The sequence below is a fragment of the Dipodomys ordii genome, unplaced genomic scaffold (genome assembly GCF_000151885.1).
Source record: "Dipodomys ordii isolate 6190 unplaced genomic scaffold, Dord_2.0 Scaffold20, whole genome shotgun sequence".
In the NCBI taxonomy this organism is placed as follows: Eukaryota; Metazoa; Chordata; class Mammalia; order Rodentia; family Heteromyidae; genus Dipodomys; species Dipodomys ordii.
The window spans coordinates 657894-680593 of NW_012267236.1; the positions used below are offsets into that span (position 1 = coordinate 657894).

Below are 22700 nucleotides of genomic sequence, written 5' to 3' on the forward strand. Positions count from 1 at the left end.
ATGTGCTGGTGAATTGTTCCTATTGGTGAAGTCTAAGCAGATGGAGCCATTCTGGAAAGCAATTTGATAATAGTTTCAAGAGCCTTGAAAATGATATCTTTCGACTAAGAAAGTAGACTCCTAGGAATAGATCCCAAGTTATAATCATTACTAACCAGAAAGATTTATGTTAAAAAAATGCCCATTATAGCTTTTCAAATGGCAATCTGGAAATAATGAAATGTTGGAAATATCCCAACCATAGGGAAGTCCTAAGCATTTATTACAAATGGTGTGTAGAGTAATATTAAATTACCTGTGAAGTGCTCAGTTCTAACCTTAAGAATGATCCTGACAGTTAAAATATGCACAGAGAAATAGCTGGAACAATGTACCAAAATGTTAATAATGATAGATTAATGATTTCTACTTTATATTTTCTGTATTTCCTCCTTTTATATTCTTTATACATAAAAATATTTTATACAGCATATGTTTCTTTCACAAATAAGAATAGACAACATAATGAAGTTATTTTTAATTTGGTCATATTAAAGTCAGACTTTAAGTGTGACTTTATATCTGCAGTGTTATAGACACCATTGTGACATTATCAGAGTTTTTTTTAAAACAAAGAATTTGTTAGCATGAAGTTAAAGTGTACAGTTAAAGTCTAAATAATATTAAATTGCATTTTGAAATAACAGCTGGACTTTTTTGCCTAAAAGGATGTACAAAAATTATTGCCAATAATCTCTCTCAAAAACATACTTTGCATATATGTTTATTATTTTACATAGGAAAAATACATTATAGACTATCATCCATCAATACTTGGGGAGCATTGGAGGCCGTCCCTTTATTTTATGGAAAGAAGAACTAGGTCAAAGTCAACACTTGGCTAAATCTTTAGTTATCTAGGGCTAGAACTTAGAACCAGAGTTCAAGTTTGTTAGCAACAGTCTTGGCCTCTTCTTTGCACCTGCACCTGCTGATCATATATGACACTCTCCAAACAATCTGTCGACACAAGACTGTGTCATCCATTTAAAGATATTTAAAATAAACATGTTGATAGATACATAGATCTGTTCATGTTTATAATTTTATATACAAATCACAGAATTGACATTAATTTAGAGAGCTGGAAGGGAATCATTGGATGACTCTGATACCCTAAAAACCCAGGATTACTAGAGTCAATGATTTATTTAAGTGCCTTGGGTTTGTAGAAAGTACTGGAAATACAGGATGGGTAAGATGCAATCTGTGTCCTCAATGATTTTATAGGTTTTTTTTTGGGGGGGAGGGGGTCAGATGATTGATGAGGCACATACAATGCAGCCAAGATGAGAATAACTTCATGCATCCAGGAAGCACAAAGGAAGATGACCATGTAATGGGGGAGGACAGAGAGAGGCTCTCCCAAGGACCCAATGGGACTTGTGAAGATGTAAGGGAGTGGGAGCAAAGAGGTATGCTCAAAGGCTTGGAAATGAAATGCTGCAGCCCTCAGGGAAATTAGAATTCAGTTGCAGGGTGGGGGCTGTGGTGAGAGAGGAGAGCAGGGGTGGACAGCTAGAGCCACCTCAGGAAGACCTCCCATGGAAGACACATCACTGGGGCTCCTTCTTAAAGGCTAAGGGGAGCCAGCTGAGAAGTGAATGAAGAGTTATCACATGGGGGCTTTAGGGATATGAACTGGGCCATGGTAAAGAATGAGTGGAGTGGACAAGATTTTGGGCAGGAAGACCAAGTACCCAGGAAGACACAGTACCCAGCTGTGTGTGGGGGCATGGAAGACCAGCAGGCAGAGGAGATGCCAGGGTACAGACATGTGAGGGTGTAGAAGAATTTGTGAACTGGACTTTTATTAGGATATGATTAACCAGTAAAATTGCTGGTGTGCTTCATGATGTTTTTATGTATGTGTACTTTGTGAAGTAATTAAATCAATCTAACACATCCCTCCCTTTACATATGTGATTTTGCATGTCTGAGAACATGTCAGATTTACTCTCTTAACATATTCCAAGTTTATAATACAGCAGTAGAAACTAGAGTCACCATACTGGATATTAGACTCCCAGAACTTCCTGACTTGTGACCAACTAACACCTCTGCCCTTTTCTCCCCCAGACCCTGGCAACCACTGTTCTGCTTTTTGCTTCTATGACTTTAAATTGTTTAGATTCTCTATGTAACTGAGATCATGTCCTATTTGTCTTTATGTGTCTGGATTATTTCACTTAGTATAATATATCTAATTTCATTCATATTACAAATGGCAAGATTTCCTTTATTTTATTTTTTATTTTATTTTATTTTTTATCAATTGTAGGGTTTCAACTCAGGGCCTGGGTGCTGTCCCTGAGTTATTTTGCTCAAAGCTAGTGCTGTATCATTTTGAGCCACAGGGCCACTTCTGGTTGTTGAAAGTTAATTGGAAGAAAACGTCTCACAGGGACTATTCTGCCTGGGATTGCTTTGAACCACGATCTTCAGATCTCAGCCTCCTGAGTAGTTAGGAGTATAGGTGTGAGCCACTGGTGCCCAGCTAACTTCCTTCTTTTTAAAGACTGAATAATATGCCATTGTATATGTACATACATTTTGCATATATACATATATATCATTATTCACAATGCTGTATTGAACATGGCAATTTAGTTGCTTCTTTAATGTACTGATTTTATTCCCTTTGGAGAATGAATCGCTCAATCAATCTATCAATTTCTATCTATCTATCTATCTATCTATCTATCTATCTATCTATCTATCTATCTATCTATTTATCTATCTATCATCTATTTCCAGGAGTAAGATTGCTAAACTACATGATAGTTTTATTTTTTACTTTTTGGAGGAATCTCTTACAGATTTCCACAATGGCCATACTATTTTGCATTCCCACCATCAGTGTGACATGGCTTCTCCTCTAGAACCTCACTAGCACTTGCTAACTTTTATTTCCATAACAGCCATCCTAAGGAGTGTAGGTGATACCTCAGTAGTTTTGTTATCATTTCCTCATTATGAGTCATGCTGAGCTTATTTTGGGAGATTAGCCCCTGACATGATATATGGCTTGCAAGTATTTTCTCCCATTCCAGTGCTTGTCTTTGTACTCCATTTCTTGCCTCTGTTGCTGGGCAATGGAACAAGTTTTGGGAGACTTCAGTTGTCTGCTTTTGTTACTGTTGCCTTGCTTTTGGGGTCATATCCAAAAAGTCATTGTCTAGGCCAATGTAAAGATTTTCCCTACATTAAGGAATTTTTAAAAGTAGTTTTAGAGTTCCAGTCTTGTGTTTAAATCTTTAGTCAACTTTAAGTTGATTTTTGTGTTTAGTGTAAACAAAGATCCAACTTCATTCTTCTGCATGTGGGTATCCCATTTTCCTAACACTATTTATTTAGGAAATTGTCCTTTCCTTATGTGTGTGTTCCTGGCATCCTTGTTAAAGATCAATTGAATGTAAGTGCATACATTTATTTCTGAGCTTTTTCTTTTATTCCATTGGTTTGTTTACATGTCTTTTTACAATGCTAGTATGATGCTTTTATTACTATGACTTCAGCTTCATACATTTTGCTCAAGATTACTTTGGTTATTTAGGATTTTTTAATAGGCCCATACTAATGTTAGGTTTACTTTTTTCTATTTCAGTGAAAAATATCATTGCTATTTTGATGATGATTAGATGAATCTAAGATTGATTGTGATAATAGGAATATGTTAACAGTGTCAATTCCTCCAAATTATGAATAAGGGCTAGTTTTCCCTTTGTGCATTCTTCAATTCCTTTCTTCAATGCTTTGTATTTTTTTGTGTACAGATCTTTCATCTCATGGTTAATTTTATTACTCAATTTTTCTTTTCTTGATTATATTGTAAAAGAGAATACTTAAAAGCTTCTTTTACAGAAGGTTTACTATGAGTGTACAGAAACACTACTGGATTTTTGTATGTTGACTCTGTGTCCTGTAACTTTACTGAATTCATTTATAATAACAGATTTTTGGTCTAGTCTTGAGGGCTTTCTATGCTTAACAGTCAATTGCTACTCTTCAAGGATTTACCCTGAATTACATTTTCTAGTGATAAATAGATCCATGTAGAGTGCTTTATCTCTAAAAGAGAGTTATACAATAGTATAAGTATATACTTATAGTATATATTACTTATACAATAGAATACGTAATCAAATGCATGTCAGTGATAAAACTTTCTCTTTTTTGATAAATTAAGAAATAAGATTCCTAATTTCAGGGCTGAGAATGTGGCTTAGTGGTAGAGTGCTTGCCTAACATCGATAAAGCCCTAGGTTCAAATAAACAGAAAAAGCCAGAGTATCCCTGTGGCTCAAGTCATAGAATGCTAGCCTTGAACAAAAGAAAGTCAGGGACAGTTTAAGCCCTGGGAGTGGCAAAAAATAAATTCCTACGTTCAGAATCTTATAAATATTCTGTATCTCATATTTGCTGAAAAGTACATTCAACGATATGTGTTATGTATAATATATGGAGACATATATTTGCTTTATTTAAAAGTATATCTACATAGGCATCCTGAATGTGATTTACACTAACCTTCTCACTTAGACTTCAACATATTTATCACAAAAGATACATCATATTCATTACCTTACTTTATGTTACTGTAATCCCTGTGTACATCACATTTACAATAAAAAAAGATGCATCATTATTGATTCTGAGCTCTGTTTTGGTTTAAAACTTTGAAGTTTAGAAAAATGTTAAAGGAGTATGCAGATACACATATAAAGTACTTACCAAGAAACATTTCAATAACAGATGCCTTCATAGTGATGACAGCAATCCCCATAAATATCAAAATGGTACTCTGGAGAGAAAGACATAATACCACCATCATGCTTCAGCCAGAAATTCTGAATACACCATGGGAATTATGTGTGGCTTCCTTTTGTATTGGCCTCTGGATTCTTCAGATTCTAAGCTTCAGCTTTCTGTAAGGACTCCATGGAAATGGCAGAGTGGACTGTATAGGTACCCAGACTCTCTATTCTCAGTTAGAAAACATATTCTAGTCACCAGCCACTGATTTTTTCAGAGGTTCAGCCTTAGAACTGAAGAGGTTAACAACTCCACAATTTTGAGAATATGTCCAGCTAGTTTTCAGATTTGGACAATAGCCACATTTGTAGTTTTAAGAGAACATTTTGAGATTACAAGTAAACTACTTATTCATCATCCATTCACTAAATATTTATTGAGCTCTTTTATGGTGAAGTTTTGTTAGGAAAAAGGTGATAACAGATTTGAATTAAAAACCAGTTCTTACTCTTAAGAGATGTAGAGTTTAATAGAGGCGGGAAACACAGGGACACACATAACCACATCAAAGCATAAGAAAGCTCTAGGGCCTCATAAAGGGGTGGATAAGGAAATTGGTACATCAGTCGCTCTTACACTTTGCTGTATATTAGTTTCATTTGCCATTTTGCACAAATCCTGATGTTCAGCTGTCCCCAGACCCATAGAATCAGAATCTTTGGAGGGTAGGGTCTGGTATTAAGCTTTGTTACAACTCCTCAGATAATTCCAGTTCCAAGTTCAAGAATCAGCAGTTTTGAATAGGGCTTCAGAGCCTGAGTGCTATCCCTGCGCTTTTCTTTCTTTTTTTCTCAAGGCTGTACCACTTGAGCCACAGTACCACTTCTGGCCTTTAGGTGGTCAAGTCTCATGGGCTTTCCTGCCTGTTCTGGCTTTGAACGTTGGCTCTCAGATCTCAGCCTCTTTAGCAGCTGGGATTAGAAGTGTGAGCCACCAGTGCCCCGCTGCAGTTAGCTTTTTTGTTTGTTTGTCTGCTTCCACTTCCTGGGGCAGTCAGCCTCTTAATTAGGCTTCTCTCCCTCCTTTGCCCACTCTAGTCTGCCCAGTTGCCAACATGGTCCTGCTCCACATTATGTCTGTTCATGGCTTTTCCTCTGCTCAGAACTCTACAATGGCTTCTCACTTTATTGAGTCTTTACAGGTGACTTAAGACCCTTCTTGATTTGACCACCATTGATCTTTCTGATGTTGTTTTTCATTATTTCCCCTCCTTATAGTCAGCAGTCACCAGGCCTTTTGGGTGTTTTTTTCAACATGCTTCTCACCTCAGGCTCTCTGCACTTAGTGCTATTATTGTTTGCTCTGCCTAGATGCTCTTCCCCAAGATGAGTATATGATTTTTTTAAAAAAACCTATTCTTTCTAGAATAATATTATGCCATTTTTAGGGAAATGGCTGGATCTAGAACAAATCATGTTAAATGAGGTAAACCAGGCTCAGAGAGACAAAGGCCCATCTTTTCCTCTCATATGCAGAAACTGGACCTAAAATACATGGAGACATGATAAATTAATGGGAAATAAAAGGAGGATACTCCCAGGGGAGGAACACAAAAGCACAATGCCTATGTGTATCTGATCATATAAAGTAGTATTTATTGAAATGAACTCCAGAAAATAGAAACAAGAGGGTTTTTTCCTTGTTGCTGTTTGCTTCCTTTTTGTTTTGTTTGTTTGTTTACCTGTCTTTGGGAGGGTAAGGAGAGGTACAAAAATGGAGGGACAAAGGATGAACAAATGCAGCAGTGGTACTCACTAGATACTATGTTGAAAATGAACTAGATAGCTTGTGGGCAGAGATGAGAGGGAAAAACTGAGAGTGAGGGAAGGGGTGACATTTTCTAAAAAGAAATGAATTCTTTACCTGACTGATGTAACTGTAACCACTTTATAGCTCACCTTTATGATAATAATAAGATTTTTAAAAATTATTATTTCTAATCTTTGATGAAGTGTTGACTTTTGATGAGATGTTACCCAACTTTCAACTTAAAGTTGTGATTTCCCTCCTGCCTACTGCCAATTAGCATACCCAACTCTTTTCTTACTTTTTTTCCAGGCCACTTATTACTCCTAAAATACTTACATTTTAAATGTACTCTGGCTTACATATTTTATTCATCCATTGTTGGGTTCCTGACTAGGAAGCAAATTCCAGGAGGACAGGAATTTAATTGTGAAATTTTTAGATGCTTAGTAAATAGATAGATCTGTGAGTCTGGGGTGGAGGAGGGCTGTCCCTTTTTCCTAGAAAATTTAAAAAGAAGAAAGAGAAGATGATCTTGCAAAAAAACACACTAAAAACTACGGAACCATATACTTTAAGTAGTGTATCTTATGGACTGTGCACTATATTTAATAAAAATTAGTTAATATCATCTTATTCCAAAGCACTGGGCATGGTGGCATATACTTCTAATCTTATCTACTCAGGAGGTGGAAGTAGGAGAATTGAGATCCACGGCTAGTAGTAGGGACAAAAGCATGGAACCTATCCGAAAAAAGAAATAAAGATGCACAAAAATAGACTAAGAGAATGGCTCAGGTGGTAGAGTACCTAGCAATCATGAGTTCAATCTTAAGTACCATCACCAAAAAAAAAAAAAAAAAGAACAAGTTTTGATAACTAACACATAAACCCAAAGGGGAGATAGAGAACAGGGAGGAGTATTCTCAGCTATGTCTTACAAATGTAAGAGTCAAAATGGACAGGACCTTTAGTCTCTGGGACAAATGGATAACAACCATGCTGCCCCTGATCCTGTCACTCAAGTATGCCTCACCAGCATACTAGCATGGACATGACAGAGTCATTTTAGCCTTTCAGCACCAGAGTACTTTGAGGTTTCTTTCTCCCTAATATACTGTCTCTTCTTGCATGGGCCACTTATGCATATAGTTAAAAGGCAAATGCCGTAAAGTGAAAGCTTCAAACCTTCTCCCAGATCCCCCGCCCCCCGCATCCAGAGGCTGGAGCTGAAGACCAGCTCCCTTAAGCATTTCTACAGGTGCTTCCATGCAACAAAGTCCTGGGGTGCACGGTAACCTCCCATCTTCAATTTCTCATGAGCTTACTGGGTTCTAGCAAAAACCAAACAAGAAGGGCTTCCAAATGAATGCTACTGATGCATACATATTTCTTGTGCTGTGAGGTGTAATTATAAAATACTGAATATGAAGTTCTAATGAGGCAAAGGAAACCTTGTTGTGGAGGAAAATATATAGTTTAGTGTGAGTAGATTAGCATAGCCAATTTAATTAGACTCGTTGCCCAGAGTTAGAGGGGAGCAAGCTGGTAGTGAAAAATAATAGCACTTCATATGTTCGTCTGTTTTTTTTAAATAAAGAAATTCATGTGCATTTCTACAACATGAGCTCCAGTTGTCTTTATTTATTTATTAATTTTTGCTTATTGTTGTTCTTTGCTATTTCCCAGATTCTGGACCATTGCTGGGCCTTGGGGAGCCATAATATGATTGAGAAATAAGTAAATATGAGCTACTTCACAGTAAACTTGCAGAGGAGCGCGGACCTTGCATCATAATTCACATTTTAAAAGTAAGGTAATTGAGGTCTGCAGTAGGTGAGTGACTTGTTCGAGGTCATATACCCAAGTTCAGATTTCATGGCTTCTGGTTCTGTACTTCCATTTCTACCATCTATCTCTATATCTATATATACCTATATATAGATATAGGTATATATAGACATATACCTATATATATATATATATATCTCCTTATTGAGATAAAAAAGCCAAGATGGATTTTTTCCCCCTTAAATCTCATTAGAATTCTTGAAACTTCCACATAAGAAGGCAAGTTTGGGGATTTGGGGTGGGGGGAGGGAAAGAAGGAGAAAAATGAGAGAGGGGTAACAAGTTAGACAAGAAATGTATTCACTACCTTACCTATGTAACTGTATCCCCTCTGTACATCACCTTGACAATAAAATTAAAATTTTAAAAAAGAAGACAAATTACTCATCAGTTAAAGACATAGGAAAGGAATAACCTTTGTCAAAGAGCAAATAAAGTATAGAGTTACTTGCTGAAGATGTGGGACATACACCCTAATTTCCTATTCAAACATTTACCCTGTGCATGTATGCTAATAAGTCAGAAATCAGTAAGAAAAACAAAACAATGACAAACCTCCCTAAGTCTTAGGAGAAACTCTTAAGCAGGACTGTGGTTACTCCCATCACTTCGGTTACCAAACTCAACTGTGACTCAATGAACGTAGACCGGGTGAAGGCCACAGACACATTCTGGTGGGAGACATCACACATACAGATACTGTTAACATAAAATGAGGAGCTGCCCTTCTAGCCCTTTCCTGGTGCCTTCCTGTCCTTGCCCTCCAATTAGAATGGATCTGCTTCCCAAAGCACAGTTACCTGTTGTACATTTACCTGTTCAGAATTCATTTCCACAACCTACACATTTTCTACAGAAGAAAGTCCAACTTTCTTAGAAGAAATATTATTAACTGACCTGGCCTAACTCTTAACACCGTCAAACTGCAATTCTTCTCCTTGATTCTCCCCTCTGGCCCCAGCTCCCACAGGCTTTTGGTCATTTTTCTGCACCCTGGACATTAGTGCTATGGCTCTTGATCATATTATTGGTCTATCTAGATTATCTCACTGCCCCTCACCTGCTTCTCACTAAGTCTAGCCATCCCTCAAATACCAGTCTATGAGCCACTCCTTTTATGTAACCCAAATTTCCGAAACTAAAATTTATCTTCCTACTTGGGTCTGGGTGGTTCATGTCTGTAATTCTAGCTACCCAGGAGGCTGAGATCTGAGAATTGTGACTCAAAGCCTAACCTGGGCAGGAAAGTCTGTGACACTCTTATCTCCAATTAATGACCCTAAAGCCAGGAGTTAAGTTGTAACTCAATGGTAAAGCATTAGCTTTGAACAAAAAGAGCTCAGGGATAACACCCAAACCCTGAATTCAAGCCTCAGGATTGGCACATTAAAAAAAAATCCTCCTTCATATATCTATTGGTCATCTTCTAAAAGGGTATGTGTGTGTTCTGTGCGCTAGGCAGAGAGCTTAAGATCCATTCCTAACATGAAGTTGCTTGGAGTCTCCTAGAAGGAAGTTGACATGCATTTATCCTAAATAAAATGTGTGGAATATGTTCTGAGTGTCATCTATTCCCCAGGACATCCTGACAGGGAAAAGACTATCTTGCCTTAATTTAGAGGTAAGGAATTGGAAGTCCACAGAGACCAGAGACTTTGCCCAGATCACAAGACTGCAAAAAAGAATTGCTGAATTCAAAGCAGCATTCCCAATTCAGAAGCCCTGTCTTTCTCCACTGGCCACAACTCTTCCACGATAAGCAAATACACTCTCTCCATTTGGACTCAATTAGTCTGAGCTGCTATCAACACTTGGTGCAGTGAGGACGGAGACCATCTCTTACACCAGGAAGGCATAAAGGGTGGATGACATAGGGACTCAGGTATGGGAACAGGACAGGACTTGAACTTATTGAACTCGCAGGTTGGAAAATGATGCCAGATGGGTGAAGCAAGGCTAGAACCTAGGGACAGCAGAGCTTCAGGGACTGGGAATTGCTCAGTCAGGCGTGGAGAAGAAGGAAAGGGCTTTGGATGTCATGCCTGAAGAATGTAAGATTGATCTTTTAGGCACTAGGGAGACATGGAAAGCTTAAGAACAAGTTTTTTGCATTCATCATTTTTAATAAGCCCCCTGGAGTCCTACTTGAGTCAGTCACTTGGAAAAAAATCTGCCCTGGTAGATGTGTAGATTGATGTAATGTTGGTGTTTGTCTGATCTAGGATGCAGCATGGGGGAGCACCCAACGGTACTCTTTGTCCGTGATGGGAAGAGTCAGCATCCATCTGGAAGCATTTAATATTATGAGGAGGTTGTGCTGTATTTCCAAAATGCCAAAAATCCCTTGAGGACAGGCGTCTCTGAGTGAGGAGAGGCCACATCTGCAGCTTTGCTTGCTCCATCTCAGCCTGTCTGTAAAACCTCTGCCACTGGTGGGTGGGATATGGGTTGATCTGCTGTGGATGGACAAAGGAGGCTGGCACTGGATGGTCTTTTGCAATGCAGAGGTGGCCTCCATCTGTATACAAACCTTTGGACAGATCAGGTTGCTCTGTAGAAAGAAAAATGTTGCATTGCTTGTTACCCTGATACCAGTGGCCACCTTAAGGTCGCTATTACCCTGCTTCAGGATTCTGTGAAATAGGAAGGGAAGGAGAGAGAAAGTGCAAAAGGGAGAGCTTGAGAGAGAGAGAGAGAGAGAGAGAATGTAGAATTGGAGAACCGAGAACTCTGTCATCATGAAGTGCTGATAAAGAAGTGCAAGTCAAAGCAGCAGGGAAGGCACAAGTTGCCTAAGGAAGCACAAGGCTACTTGAAGCTGTGCTGAGTGAGGCTACGGAGAGTGGCTGTTAGTACCTGCACAGAGCTCCACCCCTGCCCTTCCCACTGAACTTTCTAAACACAAATTAATTTCAACGTGGTAATGGAAATAAATGCAGCTAGGGGACTCAGAGGAAACTGGCCCATTCTCAGTTCTTTGGGTGGATCCCACTTTGGCGTCTAAGCCAAGTTGGTGAGACATACCCCTTGCTGATGATATCTTTAGGACCCAGGCTTGGAACCCTCCCTCAGCAAAGAGCCCTGTCCAGGTAATCATTACAGATTGAGCATCTCTGATCCAAACATCCAAAATCCATATGCTCTGATATCTGAACCTTGACTATTTACATGATGTCCCCAGTGGAAAATTCCACACTATGAAACTATGAAACTTTGTCTTATGCACAAAATTATTAAAAGGTATTACATAAAATCATCCTCAGGCTAGTTATAAGATATGCATGAAACCTGAACTTTTCTATTATAGACTTGAATTCCATCCTAAAGATACCTCATTGTAGCTTGGCCAGGTGGCTTAACTTGTATTTCTAGCTTTTGGGAGGGGTGAGATCCAGAGGACTGGGTTCAAGGCTAACCAGGGCAAAAAGTTCACGTCTCCCCTTTCCACCAATAAAGATGGCACATGCTTGTAAGCCCAGCTATTGAGGAAGTGTAAGTAGGAAGATAACAGTCCAAGTAGGCCCAGGAAAAATCAAAATTCTAATTACTAGACCAGGTGGGTTGTGACCTGAGTTCTATGCCATGCTTTGGGGACAAGGTTTTCTCTCTTGTTGGATGTGAACAAGGAGCAGGTAGTCCCAGGTCTTCTGGTAGCTATCTTGTGCTTGTGAAAAAAGCCAGGTAAGGAAAAAGCTAACACAAGAAGGAGGAGGGCAATATAGAATATCACAGACAAATGGAATGAAAGGTCTGATTTTTTTTTTTTTGTCTGGAGCTTGGGCCCATCTCTGGACTATGTTCCCTTGGACTGAAAGATTCTTTTTATTATTGTTATTGTAAAGGGAATGTTAAGAGGAGTTACCATTATATAAGTCAGGTAATGAGTACATTTCTTTTGAACAGTGTCCTCTCTTCCCTAATTTTCTCCCAGTTTTTCCCCTCCTGACCTCCTCCCCCACAAGTTGTAGAGTTCACTTCCAACATAGTGACTAGTGAGTATCACTGCTGCATTAGTTCACCCTTTGTCCCACAATTTCTGTGCTCCCTCTGTCCCTCCCCAAATCAGGCAAGCTTACACACAAGACAGAAGGTACAGAAATAAAACATGGTGTCAAAGACGAGAGAAAAAAGTTAAATAACAAAAAGCCACTTGTTTCCGTTTCTTGGAGTTCATTTCAATTAACATCAGTTTATGTGATCATATGCTCACAGCTATTGAGCCTCTGGGATCCTCTCCGAAGACTATCCTCTTTTGGTCTCACTGTGTGAATGTTGGAGTCCTATTTAATTTATCATGTCCAAGTGTAATGTTTTGCTTTTTGCCATCCATTATGTTTACTTGTAGAGTTATAGTTACATTGTAACGACCACAGATGAGGAAACCCATGTTTCTTTGGGTCTGGCCTCCTTCTCTTAATATCATTTTTTCCAAGTCTTTCCATTTCTTTACAAACGATGCAATATCATTCTGAAAGATTCTTTTTAGCAGGCTTATAGAGTCTGTCCAGACAGTGGTTTTTAACTAGAAAAGATTCTAATAATCTAGATTATACCAAAATCTGCAGAGTGTTTTCCCAATAAACCACCTGTGTGTTTCTTATGTGAACCATCAAAGGGCTCCTTGAGGAAGTAAAATCAACATTATAATTCTTCGAATTCTGAATATTAAATAAGTTGTCCAAAGTCACACAGCCTCAACCTTCTTCATCTTAAGATTGTGTGTGTGTGGGTGTGTGTGGGTGCGCACGCGCGCACGCACACCCACATTTTAATCATAGGAAGTTCTTCACTGTTACTTTACATTTTAAATGATTTTTTTATTGTGAAAATACTGTACAGAGGGGTTACAATTACATGGGCAAGATAATGAGTACACCATTTTAAATGATTTTATAACTTAATCTTATTATAAAAAATTCTATCTTATGTGTAGAGCAATTTCTTTTTTTAACTTTTCAAAGCCTGATTACATCTAAAACTTGAATTTCACAAGATCTCTGATGCAAGCAGCTCAAACACACATGCAAAGAATACATACTCAAGTTTAGGTGACTCAGCTGGCCAAAGCCTATAATCAGGAAAAGATACCTTAGACCAATCAGGATCTCCCTTGGCACTTTAGAATGGGGACTCTGAAAGCCTTGAAAACTCGCTGCCAAGCTGTGACCCTGTGGGGCCTGGAATAATGTGTGCAAAACCAGGGCAAAAAGAGAGGGGAGATAGAGTGCATAACCCTGGAAGAAGCAGGGAAGGAGCACACATTAGTTTCTTTCCATTCTGAAAGAGGTCCAATTGGACTCAGTCTCCTGTACAAGACATAGAGAGTTCTGGACCCTTTTGCTTGAACCAGTTTGAGCTGGTTTCTAGTCCTTGCAGCTCTGATTAAAACCTTCATTTCCCTGAAATGATGACCAGTAAAATGAAAACACATAAAATGGAAAGGATGCATGTGGTTGTCTTTTGGTAGCATCAAAACAGGGATTCCCTAGAGAGAGTGAATCCAGGCCCTGGGAAGAAGTGTGGTAAGAGATCCTGTGAGCTGTGGCTGCCATGAGCAAATCAGGGATGATTTGGGAATGAAGAAATGGAAGTGAGTGACCTTGACATTGTGCTGCTAGAATGCTGCTGTGAAGTTTTCCCACTCCATTTATGATAGTGCTACACAACCAGGAAACGTCTGATGAGTTTTGGTCTGCACAGCTTGGGTGGGGTGGGGGGATCCTGATGCTTCTGGCTTGGAATGATTAGAGGCCAGGCCTTGTCTCAGCATCCCACAGTGCACAAGCCAGGCCCTCACAGCAAAGAATTGTTCCGTCTCCCACACCAAGAGTATCAGAGTTTTACAACTCTGATTTGTGCTGTTTATTTCCCAATGTGTTTATGAGAACATTAGGCTTACCGATGTTCCAATCTAGAACTTTCCATAAATATCATATCCTTTTTAGATGACTGGGGTGTGAATTACTCAAGGATTTTGTTCTTTCTCCAGGTTGGTGTTTAATCATTGCCTATAATTAGAAAATCCTACACCAAAGATGAGTCTTGTATCTCATGGCCAGTCATTGGGTTCGAGTTCATCCATGTGACCAATGACCGATAGATGCTTGTGCTATTCATCCATGTGGCATGTTTGGACATGTCAGAAAACCCAAAAAGGGAAAGCCTTTTTTGGTGTGTGTGTCTCAGACCATCATTTTGTACCTCGTTAAGAACCTGACATATGGTAATGCTTACCACATCCTCAAAGGCTTCGACCAATAGTGATTTCTAGGGAGACTGCAAACAGTAATTACATTTCTGAAGTGGTAGTTTAGATCTTCTATTGCCAGTGGGAAGAAATACTAGTTTGTAGGCATGCCCCCAAATGAGCTCTACAGAACTCCTCCCAAGAGCTCTTCATCCTGGGGAAAGGAAGAGGCAAGGAAAGTAGGAAATCGGGGAGATGAGGTCTTCTCAGAGGACTGCATCGACCAGCATCCCTGACCCAGGTTACTGCAGAAGTCACTTGTGGCTTACCAGGCTCTCTTGGAGCTTGGGAAGATGAATTTCTCTCGGCAGCAACTTCTTTACCTAATGTGTTTGATGCTGTGGATTAACTCTGCCACTTCTCAGTGAGTTCCACTCCCAGGCCATCCTGGCTTGTGATGGCTAAAGGCCATCCATTGTGACTTTGGAGTTAGTGAGCTGGAATTCAACTGTCATCCCTTCAGCATGAACACTCTGTGTTTTTTTCATCTGCCTTCAATTCTGAGGCACAAAAATAAAAATATGCTCCATTGACCCGATGAGGGTATGTCTGTATGATCTGTGCTTCCCTGTTGTCTACCTCCTGGTAAAGAATGGACTCTTCTCAGATGATGGGGCTCTGCTTTCTCCCAGCTCCAGAGAGACCGGCCTTGATTGGTCTAGGGTTCAAAGTTCATTCTTAAATCGAAGCAACTAGAGGCTTGGGGGGAAACGGAGGGTGTGGAGAAGTGTGGAGGAGTGACTGCGGCTGAGGAATTGAAGGCTGTGGAGGAGTAAGCCCTGGAAATTGCCAGGGACCTACGGAAACAGAGTCATTAGAAGCAAGTGACCAACGGGAGCCACCCAGCCACACACTTTAGAGTCCTAGTTGGGCCATTCCCAGCACTGAAGGAGCCTTCACACCCTCTGTGGGTCCCTTCTGACAATTCTGGCTCAGCTGTATCATAGCCCATGACATGAGGTAGGACTAGTCACTTTGATCTTCTTTTAGAAAGTTTCTTTTCTGTTTGTGTTTTTTTATCTATAGATTTGTTTGTTTTGAGACAATCTCACTGTATTTCCCAGGAGGCCCTCTATAAACCCTTGGGTTCAAGAGATCCTTCTATCTCAGCCTCCTCAGAACTATAGGCATGTGCTACTCTATCCAGCTCTTTGTGGAAAGAAGTTTCAAGTCTACTCCAGTATCATCTATCATTTGCTGAATGTTCACATGATGCCACGCGCTGCAGTGTGAGATTCTCTTTAACCCCACCAGCATCTCCTTTCCACTCTAAAACAAAGTTCCATCTCCCTTTTTCCTTGATGCATGTACATAGGGTTTTTGAAATGCTTGATTGACAATAATTAAATTGTGAGCTCTAACTTCATGCTGTCTGATAAAGTTGTCTTATATATAAGGGCAGAAGAACTTTTTTCAAGAGTCACATTGAAGTCTGAACTCTCTCTCTCTCTCTCTTTCTCTCTCTCTCTTTCTCTCTCTCTCTCTCTCTCACACACACACACAGAGGTTAAAATGATGTCCAGGCATTTAAAAAAAGTTTAACCACACATAATCCATCTATCTAAATAACATCTGTGTGTAATTGACTGTCATGGCATGCTAAAACGGGAAAGTCTCTGTCTTGGTTTCAGTAGAGGCCTCAAGACAATGGCTCCCAATTACTACTACAAGGTTCCAAGATAGCTCCTGAGGTTCCTTTCATTACTTTCCACAGTGGGCTGGGAATGGCCTTCTGCTCCCCTCCTGCTTCTGAAGAGGGGGAGGCAGGAAGGAAAACGTTAGCCACTTTCCTTAAAGAAAGTCTTGTTTTCTAGTTACGAAGTTTGTCTCATAGCCTCTTGTAGAGTTCTTGTATAGTCTGGAGGCAGGGAATCAGCCTGGGACCCTGGTTTCTCATTGCCTCCTTTGGAAACCAAGCTTGGATGCTCAGGAACTCCATTGGAAATGACTGCATGACTGTGTCTTTGGGGATACTGACGTGGGGAGGAGTGTATGGCTACTGAGACTTCCCTTGCTGCTAGGATTGCTTCAGATGCTGCCAGAGTCAAGAGGCTTCATCGAAACCATCTGAATGTGGCTCATCAGGGACTCAGGGCTGAGGGAGGAACTGCAAACGCCAAGTCAGAGCAGATTCATTCAGCAACATTCAGGGAAACTATAGATAAGAGAGCCCTGAGGATGTGTGGGGCATCTTTAAAGAATCCACAGCAAAGCATTGTGGGAACAGAAACAGCATGAATCCCCGTGCAGCTCAGGGAAGGGGGATGGCAGCTCCTCACAGCACCACCATAGTAAAGCTTTCCTGTCACGTGGCCCTTGCCTTTCCGCACCCACTTCAACTCTAGACACAGCAAGGCTACTTACTGCTAGTGGTCCAGGGGAAGAAAGGTAAAGGAGTAAAGTCAAGAAAGAGGGAGTTCAATCAGTAGAGAGCAAACTGGGCGTGCAGGTGATACAACTCTTAACTTTGAGTGCATTTTTCAGTGTTGCCTAGGATCACATACGTGTTGCTCAGTGGGATGAGGTTGTTTGGTTTGGAATGTGGTCAGGATCCACTTTAAAAACTCGGAACATAGGCTGAATAATTGAGGCAACTAGTCAGATTTCTTCCAGGGCAGATTATTTGCAAGTGCTGCCCCACGAAAGGAATATCTGAGCTGGCAGTGGGCGTGTCTGGAGCATCTAGGGATGCTAGGAGGGTCCTTGTGTAGCTGTCCACAGTGGCCCTTGATCTCACCTGGCTCTATTTCAGCTCTGGATATCTAGTTCTTTCAAGCACATTTCTTCTCAGTGCCTTTGCAATGGCTCTTCCTTCTGCCTGGATTGGGCTTTCTCTAGTGCCCCACGCAGATTGCCCCCTGATTTCCTTCCTTCCTTCCTTCCTTCCTTCCTTCCTTCCTTCCTTCCTTCCTTCCTTCCTCCCTCCCTCCTTCTCTCCCTCCCTTCTTTCCTCCCTCCCTCCCTTCCTTCCTCTCTTCTTCCCTTCCTCTCCCCCTCCCTCCCTGTCTTTCTCTATTGGCTTAAATGTCTCTTTATCAGACCTCTATTCACTCATGTGATGCAACTGACCCCCATCTCGCAGCTCTGCATAGCCCTCTTACCCCACTTTCATATCATTTTGTACCTGTACATCTCTTTGCTCGTATACACCCCTCAGTTGGCAACTCTATGAAAATGGGAACTATTTCGTTCATTCTTCTTCTCCTGCACATAGCATTGTGAGTGGCCTGAGAAGATGGCTCAGTAACTAGCAGTGGCTGTAGCTGTCGAATAATATTGTCTCTGCATCCATTTACCTCTTGGAGGGCAGATTTGCTCAATGTGCTGTACAAACAAAGCCAGTCTGGGCAAGTTTTCTTGCATCTTTATGAACCAAGCATGTTTTCTCTCTCTGGGAGACAAAGGAACCCAGAGGCGGGAGGGAACTCACTAAGATGCCAGTGGCTTGATCCTTTGGAAACTATATATTCCCTGCCCACCCTCTCCCCCATGGAATCGGTTTTTTTCCCTGCCCTGAATATGAGAAGGAAAAAAAATAGAGAGGTAAAATTCTTTCTTACTATAGCCTGAAGCATGGTTTTTATGATTTTTTTTCTACATGTCCACACAAAACCTTAGCCTTCTTTGAACAGAGGCAAAGAATTTGAGAAATTTTTACTGGAATCCCGTCAATGTCGAGGCTCTTATCAGGGAGAGTGCTTTTCTGAAGTAGTGTGAATCGTAAGGAAGTGTGATTTGTCTGTGTTCATCTGCCAACTTCATTGCTAGGGAAGAAGAAGGAAACCCTCCAGAGGGAAGCTAATCAGCAGGTTTCATGATGGTGTCTAGTTGAGCCCCACAGTGTCAGCTCATCTCCAACACCTGGAAATTAGTTCTTAACCAAAAAGGTTATTCGAAACCACAGATGGCAAACCCCTCTCTTCCCAGCAAACCACCTCCTGCGAATTCTCTGCCTCCACCTTCTGCCATCATTATTACTAAGGTGTCTCTACTAGCAATGAATATTGTTCTAAGGAATTTCACTTTGCTGGAAAACTACATTTTAAAGAATGGTAAAGATGGATTCCCTGCCAGGATAGATAAACCAGGACCATGTGTCATGGTTGCCTGGTAGGTTAAGAACATGAACCTAGAATTAGGCTTCTTGGCTTTGCATCTGGGCTTTAGCTCTTACTAGCTAGTACGACCTTAGACAAGTTAAACTAACTTCTTAGTGCACCAGCTTATTTTTTAAAAAATGTGTATGGCTCTAGTAACAATCCACTTCATATGTTCATTGTTAAAATTAAATGGGTCAGGGCCAGGAAGGTGACTCAGTGGTAGAGTGCTTGCCTTGCATGTATGAGGCTCTGGGTTCGATTCCTCAGCACCACCAGCAGAAAAAGCCATGGCTCTAGTGGTAGAGCATTAGCCCTGAGCTGAAGAGCTGAGGGACAGTGCCCAGGTCCAAAGTTTAAGCCCCATGACTGACAAAAAAAATGAGTCCATATATGAAAGGGTGTTAGTAGTTTTGTTGTTGGGATGGAGGTTAATGATTATAAACTTCACCACCACCACTACCACCATCCTCATCCTCATCCTCATCACCACCAGCATCTTGTAAAGGATAACTTACTTCAACACTAATGTAGGATCTAAAAGAGCAAACAGCTTGAGTATCTCAATAAAATGTGTCTAGGTTTAGCAATGTCTTGAGTCTTGGACTTCTTGGTAGTGGAAACTGCTATGGCTTGGAGGTTTGTTTCCCCAAAATTCATGTTTTGAAATCCTAACCCTCAAGGGGATAGAATTAGGAGGTGAGACCTTTGCCAAGTGATTAGTTTATGAGGACAGAGCCCAAAAGCTTGGCCCTCACCAGATATAGAGTCTGCCAGTGGCCTTAATTTGTATTTCTCAGTCTTAGTAACTGTAGAAACAAATTTGGTTGTTCACAGACCACCTGATCTATGATATTTTGGTACATCAGCCCAAATGGGTAAGACAGAATCCTACTGGGTATATAACGGCCATTTGGCTAAGTACTTCTATGCTCCTAGTATAGTGGTTGGAGGGTTTGTGTCCCAACAGGATGATGGCATTTGGAGGTGAGACCTTTGGTAGGTAAGTAGGTGATAGAGGGAACCATGGTAAAGAGGGTCATGTCCTTATAAAGGAACCCCGGAAATCTCTCTCACTCTGACATATGAGGACACAGCAAGACAATCTCTGTCTGTGAACCTCAGCCTTGGACCTCCCAACCTCCAGAATGGTGAGAAATATTATCTGTTATTTCAGCCATCTGGTTTATGGGTATTTTGTTATAGTAGCTCCAACTGACTAAGACACGGAGAAAGTGAGTGATACTGTATTATTCCTTTTAATCAGTTGTGGGGCTTGAATTCAGGGCCTAGGTGCTGTCCCTGAGTTCTTTTGCTCAAGGCTAGAGAGAGTCCTACCACTTTGAGCCACAGCTCCACTTCAGGTTTTCAGTTAATTTGAGATAAGACTCTCATGGACTTTCCTGCCTAGGCTGGCTTTGAATTGCGATCCTCAGAGCTCAGCCTCCTGAGTAGCTAGGATTACAGGTGTGAGTCACCAGTGCCCAGCTGTATTTTTGTTCCTCTTTCCTCTGCTCAGGAATTTGTAAGGCCCTTCAGCCCATTCTTAGAAAAAAAATTCTACACAATTATACTATTTCACCAATAGAATGGACAAAAAAGAGAATACCTAGCATTCGGTTCTCAAGAAGAATTGAAAAATAGATCTAGTGGAAAAAATGAACTAAAAACGGACCCCAACAATTCTTCAACTATAAGACAACCATAAACATTCTCGAGATTGAATCAAAAGCACAGTAGCATTTCTGTGTTGCTTGACTGGCCTGTAGTTTTCACTCAGGATAGGGTTTTGGCACTGATTCTCCTTTGTCCCTGGGGGTATAAACACTGCAATACCGCAATGGATTTCTGCCGAGTCACCCCATCTGTGGTGGGTGGATTTGCCCTTTGCTGGTTTGTATAGTTTGTATACATGTATAGTTTGTATAGATGGCTTCGCTTGGGCACCATCTATGCCTGTCTCCTGCATTTCTCAGGCAGCCCAGAGCATTTTGGTAGTCTCAGGATTTTTGAAAGGTTTGCAGTCCACTGAAGCAGAGAGATTTCTAGCTGATTAAAAACAAATTCTAAAGCCAGCATCCACCACTGTTTGTTTTATGCATGATGTAACCATGGAAAATGCAATAAACAAAACCGAAATAGTCTTTGCTTCATGGTGAACATGTGACTCTGGACATGTTGTTAAGTTTCCTTTGCCTTTCAGCCCTTCCTCTTCTGATCTTCAAAGTGGGAGTTTGCCTTAGTCATCACAGACAATTTAAATGTGTCTGTATGTGTATATGTGTTAGTTAATGAAAGCTGTAACAACTAACACTATTAAAAAGTCACCTCTGATTATGTGTCTTGATGGCTGGTCTCTTGCTTCTGTCTGTCTTGACTCATTTTGTACATGAACAGAAGTTGTGTTCTGGCACTTGCAGAAAAACAGCCACATCTGTGAAAAACAGCCACTTCCATTACTCTCTCTCTCTCTCTCTCTCTCTCGTTTTTTCCTGGGCTCCTGTGTTCAAGGCCAGGGCAGTCATTTTCCTGTCTTCTGTAGGCCCCAGGGAGACACATTTGAAGGCAGTGGGGAGGGAACTGTGGGCTTTACAGCCATTGCAGGAGTTGCCTCTCTTGCTTATTATTGGCTGAGTGATTGATTTTCTCCGATCCTCTGGATGAAGAGGTGACTTGTTTCTAAGAGTTGCATGATGTTTTGATGTATGTATGTGTGTGTGTGCATGCGTGTGTGCTAGTAATCTGGTATCTGGCTTACTTCTTCATCTTTTTTAATACACAGTCTCAGCAATGACCAGTCTTGCCATTGGAAACGTCTCAATGCATAGAATCATTTCCTCACATATGAGGAAATGGAGATCACAGAGCTGAACCCCCTCCTATTGACAAACAGACCTCTGTGTTCTATCCTGTTCCCACTGTAGCCCCTACCTGTTCACAGCTTCAGCTATGAGCTACAGAAGAAGTTGGAGGAGAAGCATATGTTAATGAGAACGTCACAGAGGGTAGGAAGCACTTACTAGAAGACCAAAAGCTCCTCTCAATATAATTTTTCTTTGAATATATGAGCAAGCTGCATTTCTGTAGAAATGTCCACTTTTCATAATGCTGTTGGAGCTGAGAATCAGGATTGGTTCTCATAACTGGTGGAGTGAGGGCATGCATGCATCACTATTTCTGTTTTTCAGCAGGAGAAACAAAGGTCAAGAAATGTTCCATACCTTTCCCAAGGTAGCACAGCCAAGGAGGTGGCAGAGCCATCCCTGTAATTTAGGGCTCCTGGGTTGGCACAGTGTGTCAAACCACAGTGCTTTCCTGCATTCAGTGTTACAGGATTAAAGTCAAGAACAGCCAAGGATTTTTGTTTGCATGGTGCTATTCATAAAGCATTCTCAATCCTGCTGTAATTCTCTGAAAGGACCTATTCTTCATAGGATCAGTAACATGTTGGAAAAATAATTAGATCTTCTAAATGATACCCACAAAGGCTATTTTAGCACAGATACTAAGCATTTCCAATGTTTCCTTTCCAACTGTGGGTTGAGAGATATATTTACATGGAGTTTCATCTGAGAAACCAGCATATTATAATTAAACACCAAAGTCCTTATAATCTTGCAATTCTTTGCCTAAAGCCCTTTTACTCAAGAGGGTATTTTAATTCAATAAATAAAAGATGGGTTCTTCCAGATTTCCTACTGACTGCAGCTACCAGTTGCAGTGTGTGTGCGTGCACATGAGCACACATACACATACACACATATACACACACACGTGGGGGGAGGGGGGTAGAGAGAGAAAGAGAGAGAGAGAGAGAACGCACAGAGTTTGAACCTGCCTTGCTGCAGGGCATTTCATCTTCCAAGAGACCAAGGGAAAAACAAACTCAGAACTTTACCACCAAA

At 40.7% G+C, this 22700-nt stretch overlaps 1 protein-coding gene across 1 annotated transcript in view; it reads right to left on the bottom strand.

The window, feature by feature from the left end:
- Nucleotides 1-22700, bottom strand: part of Vit (vitrin) — a 97504-nt gene that overhangs the window by 73731 nt on the left and 1073 nt on the right. Inside the window, exon 2 of the mRNA XM_013013606.1 lies at nucleotides 4774-4843. Coding sequence (XP_012869060.1) covers nucleotides 4774-4825 — 52 coding nt within the window. The 5' untranslated portion in view covers nucleotides 4826-4843. The remainder of the gene's footprint in view (nucleotides 1-4773; nucleotides 4844-22700) is intronic.